The sequence below is a fragment of the Schistocerca serialis genome, chromosome 1 (genome assembly GCF_023864345.2).
Source record: "Schistocerca serialis cubense isolate TAMUIC-IGC-003099 chromosome 1, iqSchSeri2.2, whole genome shotgun sequence".
Taxonomy (NCBI): Eukaryota; Metazoa; Arthropoda; class Insecta; order Orthoptera; family Acrididae; genus Schistocerca; species Schistocerca serialis.
This window is the reverse complement of record NC_064638.1, coordinates 377,105,788-377,125,627: the sequence shown is the minus strand read 5'-3', so window position 1 is coordinate 377,125,627 and position 19,840 is coordinate 377,105,788. Positions and strand designations below refer to the sequence as shown.

General features: G+C 44.5%; 1 protein-coding gene across 1 annotated transcript in view; it reads right to left on the bottom strand.

Annotated features, from left to right (window-relative positions):
• LOC126470892 (uncharacterized) overlaps nt 1-19,840 on the bottom strand; it is a 124,439-nt gene that overhangs the window by 45,425 nt on the left and 59,174 nt on the right. Inside the window, exon 4 of the mRNA XM_050098920.1 lies at nt 11,291-11,396. Within this exon, the coding sequence (XP_049954877.1) occupies nt 11,291-11,396 (106 nt within the window). The remainder of the gene's footprint in view (nt 1-11,290; nt 11,397-19,840) is intronic.

Here is a 19,840-nt window from a genome sequence, read left to right as displayed (position 1 = left end):
GTCCCATCGTATCCCACGTATCTGACATCGAAATAAGTGTCCAAGGAATAGAAAAGCAACTGAAATCACTCAGCAGAGGAAAGTCCACTGGACCTAAGGGATACCAATGCGATTCTACACAGAGTACGCGAAAGAACTTGCCCCTCTTCTAACAGCCGTGTACCGCAAGTCTCTAGAGGAACAGAAGGTTCCAAATGATTGGAAAAGACCACAGATAGTTCCAGTTTTCAAGAAGGGTCGACGAGCAGATGCGCAAAACTATAGACCTATATCTCTGACATCGATATGTTGTTTTTTGCTCTCGTATCATGTCATTTCTGGAAACCCAGAATCTACTCCGTAGGAATCAACATGGATTCCGGAAACAGCAATCGTGTGAGACCCAACTCGCTTTATTTGTTCACGAGACCCAGAAAATATTAGATACAGGCTCCCAGGTAGATGCCATTTTCCTTGACTTCCGGAAGGCGTTCGGTACAGTTCCCCACTGTCGCCTGATAAACAAAGGAAGAGCCTACGGAATATCAGACCAGCTGTGCGGCTGGATTGAAGAGTTTTTAGCAAACAGAACACAGCATATTGTTCTCAATGGAGAGACGTCTACAGACGTTAAAGTAACCTCGGCGTGCCACAGGGGAGTGTTATGGGACCATTGCTTTTCACAATATACATGAATGACCTAGTAGATAGCGTCGGAAGTTCCATGCGGCTTCTCACGGACGATGCTGTAGTATATAGAGAAGTTGCAGCATTAGAAAATTGCAGCGAAATGCAGGAAGATCTGCGGCGAATAGGCACTTGGTGCAGGGAGTGGCAACTGACCCTTAACATAGACAAATGTAATGTATTGCGAATACATAGAAAGAAGGATCCCTTATTGTATGATTATATGATAGCGGAACAAACACTTGTAGCAGTTACTTCTGTAAAATATCTGGGACTATGCGTACAGAACGATCTGAAGTGGAATGATCATATAAAATTAATTGTTGGTAAGGCGGGTGCCACGTTGAGATTCATTGGGAGAGTCCTTAGAAAATGTAGTCCATCAACAAAGGAGGTGGCTTACAAAACACTCGTTCGACCTATACTTGAGTATTGCTCATCAGTGTGGGATCCGTACCAGATCGGTCTGACGGAGGAGATAGAGAAGATCCAAAGAAGAGCGGCGCGTTTCGTCACAGGGTTATTTGGTAAGCGTGATAGCGTTACGGAAATGTTTAGCAAATTCAAGTGGCAGTCTCTGCAAGAGAGGCGCTCTGCATCGCGGTGTAGCTTGCTGTCCAGGTTTCGAGAGGATGCGTTTCTGGATGAGGTATCGAATATATTGCTTCCCCCTACTTATACCTCCCGAGGAGATTACGAATGTAAAATCAGAGAGATTCGAGCGCGCACGGAGGCTTTCCGGCAGTCGTTCTTCCTGCGAACCATATACGACTGGAACAGGAAAGGGAGGTAATGACAGTGGCACTTTAAGTGCCCTCCGCCACACACCGTTGGGTAGATGTAGATGTAGCCTCTGAGAAGCTCATCTGCAGAAACCAGGACGGTTTTAGGAAACAGCGGTCGTGCGAGGCACAGCTGTCCCTCTTTGTGCATGACATACGACAGGCTCTAGATACTGGCTCCCAGGTTGATGCCATATTTCTCGACTTTCGATAGGCGGTCGACTCAGTTCCGCACTGTCGCTTACTCCAAAAAGTGCGCTCTTACGGTCTATCCGATGACATATGCGGTTGGATAGAAAGTTTTCTAACAGACAGGGAGCAGTATGTTGTCCTGAACGGGGTGACTTCCAACAGAAACAAGCGTAACTTCAAGTGTGCTCCAGGGCAGCGTAATAGGTCCGCTGGTTTTTACGATTTACATAAACGATCTGGTTGCGGCATTAGAATATTTGGCGATGATGGTATAGTCTACAGGAAACTAGTATCACACGAAAGTTGTAAACAAATCAGTGAGGATTTGCAGAAAATAAATGCGTGGTGTAATGACAGGCAGTTATCTCTCAATATTAGTAGGTGTAACCTAGAGCGTATAACAAGGCGAAAATCCCCATTAATGTACGAGTACAGGATAAATGCCCAGTCTTTGGATGCGTAACATTCGTGAAGTATCTGGGTGTAACTATTCTAAATTATCTCAAATTGAATGATCAGATTATACAAATAATGGGCAAGGCGAACTCTAGATTGCGGTTTATTGGTAGAATCCTGAAGCGATGCAGTCCTTCAACAAAGGAAATTGCTTACAATACGTTAGTTCATCCAGTTGTAGAGTATTGTTCGTCTGTAAGGCACCCTTACCAGTTGGGTCTGATTCAAGAGATTCAGAAGGTCCAAAGAAGAGCAGCAAGATTCCTGACTGGTACATTTAGCCATCGCGGGAGCGTTGCAAACCTCACAGAAAGTTTGAAGTGGGACACACTTGCATTTAGGCGACGCGCTAACCGGAAGGGGCCGCTCACTAAATTCCGAAATCCGATCTTCGCCGAGGATGTAGAGCATATATTATTACCACCAACTCTCAATTCGCGCAATGGTCACCATTCAAAGATAAGTGAAATCAGAGATCGTACTGAGGCGTTCAGACAGTCATTTTTCCCTCTTGCGAACCGCGAGTGGAACAGGGGGAGATATGACTTTTGCGCGAATTGTGCCCTCCACCAGACACCGCTTGGTGTCTAGCGGAGTACATATGTAGATATGTATGTAGATGTAGATTGGAGACAAGTCCGGAAGTCGTGTTGGCCAGGGAAGTTGCTGCACGTCTTGCATAGCACGTTGAGTTTCACGGGCTCTGTGTGGGTGAGCATTGTCCTGTCGGAACAGTAGATCGCCCTCCTATTGCAAGAACGGCAAAAGAACGAGTCTAACAACAATCTGCGTGTACTCAGCGCTGATTAGCGTCCCCTCCGGAAACCCAAGAGGTGAACAAGAATTGTTGGCTGGCCGGAGTGGCCGAGCGGTTCTAGGCGTTTCAGTCTGGAACCGCGCAACCGCTGCGGTCGCAGGTTCGAATCCTGCCTCGGGCATGGATGTGTGTGATGTCCTTAGGTTAGTTAGGTTTAAGTAGTTCTAAGTTCTAGGGGACTGATGACCTCAGAAGTTAAGTCCCATAGTGCTCAGAGCCATTTTAACCAAGAATTGTTGCGTATTGCACCCCGGAACATATGGCCTGAGGTGGGCCAAGTGTGTCTTGGACGAATGCACTCTACCAGAGAGTGCTCACCGTGTGTACGTCATAGTCACAAATGATCATCACTTGCATACAGGCAAAATCTGCTTTCACCGCTGAAGACCACGGCACCGTTCCATCTTCCAAGTGACCCTCTGACACCAGCCTAGCCGTGCACGTCGATACTGTGGCGCGAGCGGAAGATGGGCTACAGGTGTGCGTCCCCGTAGTCCCGCCGCTAATGAACATTTCGCAACAGTTAGTGTTGACATGCCTGGGTTCACAAGCCCTCTTATCTGTGCCGTGGTAGCTGTACGATCTACCATTGCTGCCCTTACAATACGACGATTCTATTGGGCGGATTAAAACTGTGTGCCGGACCGAGACTCGAACTCGGGACCTTTGCCTTTCGCGGGCAAGTGCTCTACCGACTGAGCTACCCAAGCCTGACTCACGCCCCGTCCTCACAGCTTTACTTCTGCCAGTACCTTGTCTCCTACCTTCCAAACTTTACAGAAGCTCTCCTGCGAACCTTGCAGAACTAGCACTCCTGAAAGAAAGGATATTGCGGAGACATGGCTTAGCCACAGCCTGGGGGATGTTTCTGTGAGGACGGGGCGTGAGTCGTGCTTGGGTAGCTCAGTCGGTAGAGCACTTGCCCGCGAAAGGCAAATGTCCCGAGTTGGAGTCTCGGCACGGCACACAGTTTTAATCTGCCAGGAAGTTTCATATCAGCGCACACTCCGCTGTCGAGTGAAAATTTCATTCTAGATTCTATTAGGTGTTTGTGCTGCGTGTACGTTAAGAACCCCGTCTACAGGTGTGGGAACGTTCACGTGACCACTGGTAGCAGCACCATTGAACAAGTGACGCAGCAGGCCCAAATAGTGTGGTAGTTCTCTGAAAGGATCATCTGCCCACTCGGAAGGCCACAATTTGACCCCTTTCAAAATCGCTCGGTTGCCTGTAGGAAGCGCGAGCGCATCTCCGTGGCATGGTTGGCTGCTTGCTTCACACGTTGTTTACCACACTTAGCCTTCTGGCTGTGAGCATTCCCCATTAAATTGTAGAAACAGATGGCGCTCTGGTAGCTATGCCGCTACGCTATCTGTTGACGGGCAACGCTGAAACCATTATCAGTACATCTACTATCCCCCAGGTGGCGTTTGCTGTCATTCGATCAAAATCGGCATCGTCTTTCCAAGTGTACTAATTTTTTCCGCTAGTGTGCATGCCAAGAAAAAAATACGAGTTTATTAACAACGGTTAACCGTTAACGCCGTCAGCTTGCCCCGGTCTCTCCTGTAATGCGGGAAATGCCATGTTATGAAGGTGGTGTGTACGTGTATCGTGGGGTCCTGTCCCGTCGGTAGAAAGAGCAGTGGCAGGCAGCGTGCCACAGTTCCGTAGGCGCGCTCGTGCTCTGGCAGTGGGCGCAGGAAACGCCTCTTAGCCGACACATTTGTCCCAACCGCGAGATGACGCCTCGGGAAACAGCAATGATCAACACGCACAGCAGTTCAGAATCTACTACATGGCAATTCAGCGTTTGTTACAATGCGACTCTTATAAGTACTCTTCAAGCAATGACGCAACAGGAAAATAGATCCTCATGGCATAACACCCCATAAGAACTGTATCTAGATTTTTGTTTCACATTAATAACCTTTTTTTCCTTTATTGTTATTTTAAAACCTTGTACAAAAGGTAGGCCAGCCGCGGCTTATCCACGCCGCTCTTCGGCCATAGAAAACCAGAGGACAGATAACATGTAGACAGATATACAGAAAAATATGAATATGAAAAAACAGGTGACACACATAATGACAGTAACGAAGACGTTCGAACTGAAGACACTGAATTGCATAAGCAAGTGCAACCGTACACGAAGGCACCATAAGTACACTGTTGAATGATGGAGGACACTGGAGAGACACAATTGGACTGGAACGGAGAAACACTGAACAGAAAACATTGACGATCTTCGACACACTGCACACACTATTACACAAAGAAAGGGGGGGGGCTGCCACAGGGAATAGGGGGGAGGGGGGTAGGAGGATAGTGGGGAGGACGCCAGTGGGAGAGAAGAAATGAGAGGAGAGGGTAGGGTTGGGTGTGGAAGCCCAGGATGGGGGGGGGGGGGGGGGAGGAAGTTAGGAGGGAGAGAAGGGAAAGAGGGAGCCCTGGAGGAAAAACTTATGAGGAGGAAGGGGAGGATCAAATCTGGTAGGAGGGGTAGATGGAGGGGACGAGGGCATCATCTGGGAGGGGGAGTTGGCAGAAGTCACCTTGGGCAAGGGTATGGAGGGTGGTAAGATGGAGAGCGGGTGGGATGCAGGAGTACAGGCGTGGCAGCGGATTGGGGTGGGAAAGGACGGGAGAGACAAGCAGGTGAGGGGGATCAAGTTTACAGGAGGTGTAAAGGATCCATATCCGTTCAAGGAAGATGACGAGTGTGGGTATTAATAACCTTTTTTTTTCTTTATCATCATTTTTATACCTTACAAAGAAGGTAGGCCGACAGCGGCCTATTTATGCTGCTGTTTGGCCATAGAAAAGATTACGGTACAACAGGAATACAGAAAAACAAACATACATGGAGGACAAAAACGAGAGACAAACATAGTAAAATAAACAAAGTCGTTCACTGACGCTCTGCTCGGATAAAAAACACATTCAACACTGCACACAATGGAGAATACTGAATGTCACATGAGAATGGAGGAGCTCGGACGGAGAGACACTGATGCACTGACAGGACGACAAACACGAGCACTGCGGCGACAATATCCGGTGCAAGAAGACGCACTGTTCACACAAAAAACCAGGGGGCCTGCCAGTGGGAAGAGGTGAGGGTAGGAGGGAGAGGGGGAGGAGGTTGGTGCCAGTGGGAGAGAAGAAGGGATGGGAAGAGGAGAGGGTAGGGGGGTGTGTGAAACCCCAGTGAGGGGGGTAGGGGAGGGGAGGGAAGGGGGAAGTAAGAAGGGAAAGGGGAGGCCTGGAGGAAAAACACAGGAGGAGGAAGGGGAGGATCAAAGTTGGTAGGAGGAGTATATGGAGGGGACGAGGGCATCATCAGGGAAGGGGAGTTCGCGGAAGCCACCTTGGGAAAGGGTATAGAGTGTATTAATAACCTGTCGTACGTGTCATAAAACGTCTGTGAAGAACCAAGTGCGTGTGAGCAGTTCAGTAAGAAGACCTATACCTAAATGACAACGTGCCTTGCAAACGCGTGCAAGAGTGTGTACAGATATGTCTAGAAGCACCAAGTAGCGTTGTCGAACACAGTGATATACTGAGGATTTCTCGGCAGCTAGGACGTAGCCAGTTACCTCGGGCGGAGAATAATCGACGGATGTAGATATGCCGGGTGTAGAAGTATGAAACCGGAATTTTTCCTATAGATGGTGCTAGCCGTCAGTGTAGGACCCGTGAGACCGCGTCTGCAGCGCCATCTGCTTCCTGTAACGGCTGACGATGAATGTCAGCCCACAGTAACCCAAGTTCCATACATCGGTATCTGTTACAAACCTGTAAACATGCCGACTTTTGTGCCTGCGAACTGCGATTTGGGGACAGCATTGGTTTTCTGTTATCATTTGAAAAAAACTGCTGCAAAATCGCATTGAATGCTTGTCGAAGCTTTCGGCGAACATGCTCTGGGGTGAACACAGTGTTTAGAATGGTCCAAAACATTCAAAAGTGGTGATTTTGAAATGAGAAACGACGAGCGCGGGAACCACCAAAAACGTTCGAACACAACGAATTGCAGGCCTTATTGGATAAAGATGATACCCAAACTCAACAATAACTCGCGGAATACTTGACTGTGACACGCAGAAAGCCGTTTCTCTTCGGTTGAAAGCTATCAGAAAGGTGCAGAAAGTGGGAAAATAGGTTCTACATGAACTGAATGAAAGACAGCAAGCAAATCGAAAGACCATTTGTGAAATGTTGCTCGCCGGATACAAAAGAAAGTCCTTTCTCCATCGAACAGTGACAGCTGATGAAAAATGTATATATTCTGAGAATCCTAAGCATCGTAAATCATTGGTGAATCCAGGCAAACTGTCGACATCCATTGCAAGACCAAATCGCTTTGGAAAGAAGGCAATGGTCTGTGTTTGGTGGGATCAGAAGAGCATCTTCTATTATGAACTGTTAAAACCTGGTGAAACTGTTAACGCTGATCGTTACCTTCAGCAAATGATCGATTTAAATCGAGCACTACGTGAAAAACGACCGGAATATGGAAGAACGCAACACAGAGCCATATTACTCCATGATAACGACCCATCACACACAGCAAAACGGGTCAGGGAAACGATCGAGGAGTTCAATAGGGAAATACTAGGGCGTGCGGCTTGTTCTCCAGCATTGGCTCCGTCCTATTATCATCTATTTGCATCACTGGGACACGCTCTCGCTGAACAGAGCTTCAATTCGTATGAAAATGTACGAAAATGCCTCTCTGACTGGTTCGTTTTAAAAGAAGAACTGTTTTTTGTTTTTTTTTTTTTTTTTTTTTTTCCCGTGGCATTCATAGCCTGCCGGAGAGGTGGGAGAAAAGTATAAATAGTAATGGAGATTATTTTGAATCAAATACTGTTCATCGGTTTCAAAGTACAGACGTGTAATTATTGCAACCAAACGCCGATTTAATACTTCTACACCTAGTAATTTCCAGTATGTGCCAGGGAAGTTCGTTGGAGCCTTTGCTGTTGATGTTGTATATTAATGACATGACTGACAACGTTAATAGTAACCTCAGACATTTTTTATAGACGATGCTGTTATCTATGAAGAAGAAGGCTGCTGTCCAAAAAAACCTGCACAGATATTCAGTCAGATATTGATAAAATTTCAAAGTAGTGCAGAGATTGGCAACTTTTTGTACAGGGTGGTCAGAAACAGTCTGAAAAGCTTTTGAGTATGTTGCAGGGTACATTGTGCAGAGAAATAATCGTTAAGAAAAAAATTCGATACGTTGCGCCGTTTCCGATTTAATTAGCACTGACGTTAGCAAACCAGGTCGTCGAGCGCGCAAATTCAAACACTTGTACGCGCTAAAATTCGATAATGCACAGACATCTTCGGGTCCGTGAGTTACCACTTGTTCAAATGTTCATTACCAGTTAAAATGTGCCTTTTTCTAAGGTGATAAATTTGAGCCCATTGAGAAAAAGCTACGTTTATTCAGTTCGAGGAAACCAAACATAGAACACGTTTTCCGACATTGTCTCTGGTAGACTGCTTGGATAAATGACCTAACTGGCTAACTTCAGTGCAAATCAGAACAGCGCAAGGTTTCTAACCGTTTTCTTAACAGTTATTTTCCAGCACAGCCTCCCCTGCAATACCCCTACAAGCATTTTAGTCTATTTTTAACCACCCTGTATATCTTAGGACAGGTGCAATTGTGAACTTCACAAAATGCAAAAAAAGAAAGAAAAACTTGCTATCCTTTGATTGCAACATCAATCAGCCAGGATTGGAATCATTCAACTATTGCAAAGATCAGAGTGTAACAATTTGTGGAGATAAGAAATGGATTTGTCCCGTCGCAGAATTCATTTCATTGGTAGGATACCGGAAAAATTCAGTAAATCTACAAGGAGATTGTTTACAAAACGCTAATGCGACGTATTCTAGAATATTGCTGAAATTTGTGTGATCCGTACGAAACATATTCTTTAAATCCAATTCATGTGTATAAAACAGCTTCAAACGTCTGATTAGTATCGCAAATGAGTTAATACGTCGAATATTTAACGTTAAGCATGTAAGAGAAGAAATTATGTAGATATATTAAAAAATATTGTGCAAACAAGATCACACAAGACATTTTTTTTATTTAAGACAACCGGTTTCAACAAACAATGCTGCTGTCTTCAGGTCTTTAAATCTTTTGTTGTATAAAATGTTCATTTTACGCTGATCTCGCGCACAAGATGTCAAATGGATTAAAATAGCACATTATAAGAGGTTTGTCATCGCTAAAATATTTAAAGACGTAATAGACTGACGTGATACCATGTAATTTCTTATTCTTCGTTCCAACTCCTCTCTCCACGTAGATACCAAAATATGTTGTATGTGCTCTATTTATAGCAGCCCATAAACCAGTTAATAAGTTTTAGAAATTAAGTACTAAGCACTATAAACTGTTTGTATATGTGTATATGTGTAGAGATCTTAAGGTAAATAAAGGAATTTTTTAAAAAAGAGCTTTTTAGACGTACTTTATGAAGTCGAAAATCATGTTTAGTTGTGTTTGCTACTTATTTTGCAACACGCGTATGAAAACTATACACCACTTAATAGGTGCATCCTTACTTAAATCTCTTTATTTCCGAAAAGACATCACAAAATTATTTGTTCCGGTGCTGCTCTAGCCTCTCCGTTCGCTTTGGCAAAAAGTCCAGGCCGAAGTCTTCCTATGCTTAGCTTTGACGCCTACAAGGGAGGCAACCATAGCAGCTCGGCAGTACGCGTGGTTGCTAACCCCTTATCAAGCAAGTGCGCAGGGGCATATTGTGTGTTACAGAAGGGGCAGCTGGAGGTCTTGGGGTTGCTGCTTCTTGACCTCTGGTCCCAGGTTCGATTCCTGGCCGTGTGTGCGCGTTGTCCTCATCACCATTTCATCATTATCGATGCGCAAGTCACCGAAATGGCGTCAAACAGAAAGAGTTGCACCAGGCGGACGAATTCCCCAGAGGAAGACCCTGGCCCAAATCCCATACGCACATTTCATTTCATTTCACAGAAGGGACAATGAAACAGAGCATTTCTGGTATTTGAAGCAGACAAATATTGCCGCTGTGTATGATGAAAAGTTAAGAGACTTGGACAGGACAGACTAGCGTAAAAAGTTGCATCAAACCAGTTTTCACACTAAAGACACCCCCAACAACAACAACATACAACAAAATTAACAGATTAGATTTAAATAACCTAATATTTTTTGGGTGATTAAAGATCAATAATTAATTTACTACATTTTTAAGAGCTAATGTAAGAAGTGTGGCATGGAGTCATCACAGGCAAAAAACATCAAATACTACTCCCTTGAGCTGATTCATTATGGAGGAAAGTCTTTTCAAAACTGTCATCGTAATCCGGGGACTACTATTAGAATGTATTAGAAAAATCAAGTATAAGGGGCGTTCAAAAAGAAACGAGCCGGAGTCTGGAATGCGCAAACCGGTGACAGGAGGGTAATATCGTGGCGTGTGTAACGAGGTGTGGCTCCGACCAGAGCGTGGAAGTTCACAGCCCGTCAATAGAGGCACGCGTGCACGTCACGTGACTACACAGAGCTGGCAGCAGTATGCATCAATCGTCTGCCGTTTTGCAATAGTAGATGGCAGCAGCGATAAGTGGTGGTGGAAGTGATTGGTCTTAAGTGTCATACAGTAAGCACAGGCATTTGTAAACATATCGCCATCAAAATATTAGTCGATTTGTGACTGCGTCAAAGTTATTTTACAGAGAGAGATTGTGATAAATTCAACAAATAACTGAGGATGTTTGGTATAATAATACGGAAAATCGTGGGGAATGCGGGGGGGGGGGGAGGAGGAGGCATCAAACCAGTCGGCAGACTTATGACGCAAGAGAACGTTAATTACATACCACACTGAACCACCGAAAACAGCTTTTCACCATGCTTCAGAAGGAAAGTGAAGAAAAACTGTGTTAGGCGTTAGTGAAAAGTTTTTCTAGAAGATTAAACGACGTAACAACAATAAATCAAGATCCAACGCGCTACAACTACGTAGCTGAGGCTGGAATCAACGGCAATGAGTACAAAAGTTCTTCTGGCATACAGCTTAGCCACAGTCAGGCGTCAAACGTTCTATGACTATAGGTAATATGCTACATTCATGACTGCGTATCTGTGGGGTTGAAGACTCTGTAATCATTCCTAACATATGCTTTAAAGCTCACCCTTAAAGTTATTATTATTCTAAATGATTTCAGTTCTTGTCCTGCAACGCAGCTTCTTGACGCCCGGGAGCGTCATATTTTCCTTGCACGTACCCCACTGTGTAGCAAGCGCGCGCGTCGATGCTTGGTTGGAGAAGACACAGCATAGAGCGGTACTTACCCATGCAGGGGGCGTCCTTCTTCTTTTTCTTCATTTCGTTGTACTCGGCCATGCACTGCTGCTCTATCTCGACGACCTCAGGCCGCCTTGTTGGACATGAAAAACTCTGGAAAGTAAAGTGCAATTGTACAGCAGTCGTCTCCAATCGCCTATAGCTGAGAGAAATTAAATTAAAATACTGCTGTAATTTCACTGCTTCCTCACAATGACTATTCATGTTTTAACGTTCACGATTTAAAGGTTGCATCGCAAGGAAAGACAAACTGATCGCGCACAGCAATAAAGTGCACTATTACGTACCAACAGGTAATGAGTAATTTTCTGTATTTTATCTTTGTTTGTAAACACAATCATATTTATATTCTTTTATTACCAGTTTCAACCAGGTCAAACAGCTATCTCCAGATCAATGTTTAGCACAGCAAACAGCGCGCGCGGGATTAGCCGAGCAGTCTAAGGGCGCTGCAGTCATGGACGGATGGTCCCTGCGGAGGTTCGAGTCCTCCCTCGGGCATGGGTGTGTGTGTTTGTCCTTAGGATAATTTAAGTAGTGTGTAAGCTTAGGGACAGATGACCTTAGCAGTTAAGTCCCATAAGATTTCACACACATTTCAACATTTTGAACACAGCAAACATAGCCTCGTTGAGGGTCACACATTGTACCCACTCTATTTTTCAAAGTCTCCAGTCTTTGCTGCTCCTGGCAAACCGCTCCCAATCTTCCACAACTTTGTCGATCCCCGTATACCAACTACTTTCAAACTCCTCGATAGTTGTTTTGCTTTTCTACTTTACTATTACTCTCAGAGAACTTTTGTTAGGTTCTAATACTTAACACCATTATAAAGTTTAGCTTACATCCATTCGAAGAATTTTAAACAACATTTTCAAATATTTTTTTCTCTTTTCACTGCTACTGCGCTAGGCTACCACAGCTAAGGAAATAATGAATCTTACGAAGGAGTTACGTGAAAAACGAAACGCCAGTAGATTAGGGATATATTATTCTCTATTAAAAGTTTATGTCGTCATGTTTTATGTTTTCCGTCGTTCCTTAGTTTCTTCTGTATTGTTGGAGATGTGTTATGCAGGCATGAGCGACCTCTGGTTACTCGCGGGCCACACTGACATAATTACGAGAGCGTGCTCAAAAGCAAGGCTTCCGAATTTTTTATGTGAAAACTCTTAAACCTTTTTTTAAATAAAGTAGACGTTGGAAATCTGCTCTCTGCTGCTACAGGGCTACAAACTGTAGCGAGTAACATGGCGGTGTGTAACGTAACTACGTCGGTGCTTGCGAAACAGCGTGCTGTAATCGATTTTCGTCCATACAAGAGGCACCCTCTCCTTATGCTTGACAATGCCCGATCACACGCCTTGGTTTCACTGTCACAGATCGTCCTCCATACAGTCTACACTTACTACCAACCGATTTTCATATTTTCAAAACTTCACATTCGAGGGCTTCACTTTGATAGTGAAGAAGCGGGCAAGCGGAGGTGACGTTGTGGCTCCGTCAACAAAGTCAAACATTCTACAGTAACGTTATCATTCACAAAGCTTTATGAGTTTACACAAAAAAAAAGAAAATCGGAGGCATTACTTTATAGCAGGCCCTCGTTCTGAAGCCCGCGGGCCGCCTCGTCACGTGACCCGACAGCAGCGCTCTTGGCGCATTAAGTCAGAACTACAGAGTCCGTGACGTCATGTCTATGGGGTAACGTTCCGAGATGATAGCACACTGCTGCCACTGTTCAAACCGCCAAATCTCGCGCGTAGTCGGTAAATTTCGTGCCACTGTCGCGTACTATCAAAGAGTAGCAGAGATGTAAGCAGTAAGCAGTGAGTAACGAGTGTGCTGTCAGCACTGATCCAGCAACGAAAGTACTTCTCTCCGCACCTCTTCAAGGTAGTGAGCTATTTCCTCACTCTCCTCACGCACGTGAGCACATGGAGACTAACTTCGCACTCATACTGGAAATACACTACGGGCCATTAAAATTGCTACACCACGAAGATGACGTGCTACAGACGCGAAATTTAACCGACAGGAAGAAGATGCTGTGATATGCAAATGATTAGCTTTTCAGAGCATTCACACAAGGTTGGCGCCGGTGGCGACACCTACAACGTGCTGACATGAGGAAAGTTTCCAACCGATTTCTCATACACTAACAGCAGTTGACCGGCGTTGCCTAGTGAAACGTTGTCGTGATGCCTCGGGTGAGAAGGAGAAATGCGTGCCATCACATTTCCGACTTTGATAAAGGTCGGATTGTAGCCTATCGCGATTGCGGTTTATCGTATCGCGACATTGCTGTTCGCGTTGGTCGACATCCAATGACTGTTAGCAGAATATGGAATCGGTGGGTTCAGGAGGGTAACACGGAACGCCGTGCTGGATCCCAACGGCCTCGAATCACTAGCAGTCGAGATGACAGGCATCTTATCTGCATGGCTGTAACGGATCGTGCAGCCACGTCTCGATCCCTGAGTCAACAGATGGGGATAATGCACGACCGCATGTTGCAGGTCCTGTACGGGCCTTTCTGGACACAGAAAATGTTCGACTGTTGCTCTGGCCAGCACATTCTCCAGATCTCTCACCAATTGAAAACGTCTGGTCAATTGTGGCCGAGCAACTGGCTCGTCACAATACGCCAGTCACTACTCTTGATGAACTGTGGTATCGTGTTGAAGCTGCGTGGGCAGCTGTACCTGTACGCGTCATCCAAGCTCTGTCTGACTCAATGCCCAGGCGTATCAAGGCCGTTATTACGGCCAGAGTTGGTTGTTCTGTGTACTGATTTCTCAGGATCTGTGCACCAAAATTGCTTGAAAATGTAATCACATGTCAGTTCTAGTATAATATATTTGTCCAATGAATACCCGTTTATCATCTGCATTTCTTCTTGGTGTAGCAACTTTAATGGCCAGTAGTGTATGTTTCTCTTTGTTGTTCAAATCCAGCGGCGGCGAAATTGTATTGTGCATGCGCGGGGTAAGCTAAACTTTCACTGATATGCGTCACGACCTGCAAACCCGAGGCGAGCCTTGAGTCGGCAGAAATACCCGAAAATAAGTCCAGGGTGAAGTACAATGCGAGCGCCTCTCTCTCTCTCTCTCTACTGCCCATGAATTTCTTCCACGGGCCGGACTGAAACCAATCGCGGGCCGCATTCGGCCCGCCGGCCGCCGGTTGCCCACCCGTGGTCTGACGCAACTAAATGAAAGGCTGTTTGTATTGTGCCATACGTGTTTCTCCCCTTTTTATTTGTGGAGCGTTTTCTGTGGTGATTTGCGATCTTATTAATGCATATGTGCCGTCCTGGAGTTGTACTTGGCTGGTCAGCGTACCTAGGATGTCTGATTTTTTTGGCTTTCAAGCCAAAATACAGTGAACGGTGAAAGTGAGGGTTTAAGTCGAAATGTGTTCGAAAAACGCCGAAAATCGGACATCCTGTGTACGCTGGCCAACTAACATGGGAAACTCCCCACTCCACACTTCGGATTTAGTTGTAAAATGGCCCCAGCGGATAGCCCCCTCAAAAACTGAACTCAGATCAAGCACGAAAACAGGAAGAGGTTTACTGAACTGTGGAAAAAGAAGAAAAATAGAAAAAGTAAACGCTCGAAGCTGAAGATGTGCAACAGCGAGAAAACTTCAAGTATAACGGTGTTGTGGTTGTGTGGTCACGGTGTGGAACTGCAAAGGGGAGACCCGAGTTCAGTTCTCCCTCGAGCCCAACTTTTCTTTTTTTTTTTCTTTCACAAATTTAGGAACTGTCTGTCCCGTCATTGACGTGTCTATTCCCCTTCTGTAGCCTTTGCAATTATCATGCTATACATTGGTTATAAAATATAAGTCACGTGGTAAGAATGTATTACCGTCGCAAGTAAATATGTTGAACAGTAAGAGCACGTGAGATGCCACATAAACCTCTCACAGAATTGACAACAAATAAACGGGTGTGAACTATTTTAGAATAAAGGAATTCAAGAGTCAAAACTTTCAAAACGGAATGCAAAAGTCATAACATGTGGTACTTGTGTGGAACGAATAGAAGGTACGTAAGTTTGGAGGTCCTATCCTTATACCTCGCTGCTGAAAACGGACGTTACGCTACGGTACAGAGACAGATTTGAATACGACGAACAGACACGCCAATGACAGCACGGACAGCTCATAATTTAGAGAAAAAAATGAGGCAGGAGGGAGATTCGAGCACAGATCCCCTCTTTCGCAATCCAACAGCACGCCCGCATAACTACAACGCCAGGGCATTCAGTCGCTCGATGTTGCACGTCTTGAGTTTGGACCGTTCACTGTTTATATTTTGCTTCTTTTTTCACAGTTCAGTACACCTTCTTCCTATTTTCATGCTTTATCTGTGTACAGTTTTTGACGGGCTATCGTACCACTAAGTCTGATGTGGGTGCCGTGGGGTTTTTACCTTGTGAGAACAATATCACAAACCGCTTTACAAATAAAAAGAAGCGAAACACTTATGGCAAAATATACCAATGGTCGTTTATCTGTGGAATCAATTGTTCGTATGGCCAGCAGTTTTCAACCGTATTTTACAATAACATATGTCTAGCAACAGCTAATTTTAGGGTATTTCCTGGGGCAGACATGAACTGTGGCCACAAGTTACTGGTTTTGAACTGCAGATTAAAACTAAAGAAACTGCAAACAGGTATGAAATTAAGGAGATGGGACCTGGTTAAGATGAAAGAACTAGAGGTTGTCCTTGGATATCAGAGGATATATTGAATTTAATTGATGACAGGAGAAAATATAAAAATGCAGCAGGTGGAAGGTAATAGAAACGTCTAAAAAATGAGATTGACAGAAAGTAAAAAACGGTTCAGCAGGTTCAGCTAGAGGTTTTAGAAGCATATTTCGCTAGAGGAAAGATAGATATATGGTACAGTTAAATTAAAGAGGTCTTTGTAGAAAAGAGCTTTACGAATTTCAAGAGCTAAGATGGAAAAAAAATTCCGAAGCAAAGAAGGGGAAGCTGAAAAGTGGAAGGACTATGCAGAGGGTCATTACGATGAACTTGAAGGCGCTATTATAGAAAGGGAAGAGGGCATGGATGAAGATAAGGTGGGAGACATGATACTGCGAGAAGAATTTTACAGATTATTGAAAGACGTAAGTCGAAAGAAGGCCTCCTGCAGTAGACGACGTTCCGGCGGAACTAGTGATAGCCCTGCCCTTCCCGGTCGCAGGTTCGAATCCTGCCTCGTGTATGGATTTGTGTGATGTCCTTAGGTTAGTTAGGTTTAAGTAGTTCTAAGTTCTAGGGGACTGATGACCTCTGAAGTTAAGTCCCATAGTGCTCAGAGCCGTTTGAACCTGCCCTTCCATCTGGTGAGCAAGATGTACCGTCAGACTTCCACAAGAATATAATAATTATAATTCCAAAGGAAACAGGTGCTGACAGGTGTGAATATTATCTAACTATCAGTTTAATAAGTCATCGTTGGAAAATACTAACACGAATTCCTTACAGAAGAATGTAAAAACTGCTAGAAGCGACCACTGCAAAGATCAGTTTGGATTCTGGAAAAATCTAGGAACATGCGAGGTAATGTCTTAGAAAATAGGTTAAGGAAGGGCAAAGCTACGTTTTTTAGAACTTCTACATTTCGATAGAGCTTTTGACAATGTTGAATACTCTCTTTGAAATTCTGAAAGTAGCAGGGTAAAATACAGGAAGCAAAAACTATTTACAACTTGCACAGAAACCAGATGGCAGCTGTAAGAGTCAAGAGGCATGAAAGAAAAGCAATGGTTAAGAAGGGAATGAGACAGGAGAGTGCACACTGAGCAAGCCGAAAAGGAAACCAAAGAAAAATTTATGGTAGGAATTACAACTTCTATGTTTGACGGTGACATTGTAATTTTGATAGAGAAGTCAAACGACTTGGAAGAGCAGTTGAACGAAATGGATAGCGTCTTTAAGAAAAGATATAGGACGAACATCAACAAAAACAAAAAACAATGATAATGGAGTACAGTCGAATTAAATCGGGTGATTTTTACGGAATTAGAGACACTAAAGTAGTAGATAAGTATCTATTTGGGCAGCAAAGCAACTAATGATGGCCGAAGAAGAGAGAATATAAACTAACAATGGCAAAAAATCGTTACTGAAGGAGAGAAATTTGTTAACATCGAATATAGATTTGAGTGTTAGTGAGTCGTTTCTGAAAGTATTTGTCTGTAGCGTAGCCATGTATGGAAGTGAAACATAGTTGATAAACAGTTTAGAAGATCAGGTGCAAGTGGAGCAGCAGTTGCAATCTCTTCAACAGGATGGGTTAGTTGCAGTAGCACTTCCTGAAACGAAGGGGCATTGTGTGACTTCATTTGAACTGGTAAGCTTCCATGGAAGCCTTTCAAAGAAGAAATTCCATCCGAAGCATCAAACTATGGTGTACAATTTATGTTTTAAGAGCAATGTGTTTCATTATACGCTCAGACCATAAAAATTAGCAAATTCAGCTGAAAATAACTCTATGGTTACTGGCAAGAGTTGCGAAACACGATAAGCGCTTTCGGGCACACGCTACGGCGTTAGTTATGCATTGGGAATATTCCAACCTCTTTCTTCCCCTACAGTTTTTACCCTCTGTGGCTTCCTCTATTAACACCACTATTCTCTGGTGTCCCAACACATGTAATATCATTCTGTGCCTTCTTCTTGTCAATGTTTTGCGCTTATCCCCTTCCTCGTCGATTCTGCGAGGAACTTCCTCATTCTGTACCTTACGGTCCAATGATGTCCTTAGGTTAGTTAGGTTTAAGTAGTTCTAAGTTCTAGGGGACTGATGACCATAGATGTTAAGTCCCATAGTGCTCAGAGCCATTTGAACCATTTTTTGAACCTTACGGTCCACATCTCAAACGCTTCGTTTCTCTTCCTTTAAGGGGAAAGCAACACAAGACTTTAATCTACAGACGGGCAATGACTAGGAAAGGCGGGTTTTAATTTCTACACCGAGAAGTCTGTGTGCGCTCTCTTTAACCCTTCACATTCTGTTTTAAACTTTTCCTAGCTGCAGATGGGGGACACTGCTCTTAATTGTAAAGACACTGTGAAGTTTCTGGACCGCACATTTGATTCTAAGCGTACATGGTTGCCCCACATTGCGGAATCTAAAAGACTGTGCCCAAAAGTACTCATTATTTTAAAATCTTTTAGTCAAAATTCATTGGGAGAAGATTGAACTTTTCTGCTCCAGTTTTACAGGGCCTTGTATGACAGCAACTTGACTATTGGTGGCACGGTGTATGGGTCTGCACGACCCTCTTCCTTACGGAGAGGGAAGGAATTCGACTGGCCACCGGGAACCTTTAGAACTAGCCACGTACAGAGCCTTTGCGCTGACTCTAGTGTGCCGCCACTTTACGTCACACGGGGACTCCGCATCGTGCGACTGGCTGATAAAACAATGTGCAAGCCATATACACTTGCAGACCGCACCATTACACGCCCACCAATGGAAAGGCTTTTCCAATCGACAACGGTCGGGGAGGCCCGATTGGATTCGTACGAAGCGACCAAAGGGGACGTAAATGACTCGATATCTAATATAGAGCGGTGGGAGGAAGGAATGTATAAAGATAGGAAGACGTCCTCGAAACTCTATTCATGGAACTGCCAGAGGACAATATGGTTCCAGATAGTATCGTAGGCCTTCTCGATGTCAAAAACATACTGCATAGTTGAGCTCGGGGATGGAAAGATCATTGTATAGCCATTTCCAGGAGGACCTGTTTGTCAACGGTACACTATCAGTGAGAAATTACTGGAAACAGTAACGATTGTAAAATACCTCGGACTAACCGCCCGAAGCGACCAAAATCAGAATGCCCACATAAAATTAGCAGGAATAATGAGATGCCGGACTAACATACATTGGGAGAAACCCAAAGGAAATGTAATTGCAAGTTCGATTAACAGAAAAGATGGAGAATACCTAACAAAGAGCGGCACGCTTAGTTAGAGCGATAGGTAGATGCTCAGCAATCTCTAGCGGTAGACACTACAAGAGAGGTGTTGTGTATTACGCTGAGGTTTACTGTTGAAAATTCCGAGAGTGTATACAGTCCAATCACATTAATGTGACCACCACCATTAATCGAAGTCAACGTACAATAACGACTCATGGTAGCTGGCAGCACTAGTTGAGGAAGGTATTAAAGTGAATAGGAGTGACGCGAAAACAGAACAGTCGTTGTCTTATCATGGAATCAGAGCGATTTATCTACCATAAAAACGGACATGTTCACTGGCTTTCAGGCCAAGGGTGGAGGGAGGCATGTCAGAAAGAGCTAAGTTTGTAAACTGTTCGCGTGCTGCCGTGGTTAAAGTATATCGTGCATGACGGTGCTATCCAAAACTGGTGCTGAAGTGACTGTGGTTATGTTATGTTAACCGGGGACCTAGAAACGACGGAGAGGCTCCGTCCCCGCCGCAGCCGCTGTGGTCCGCAACCCCACGACGACTACCGCAGTCCAATTCGCCCCTCCGC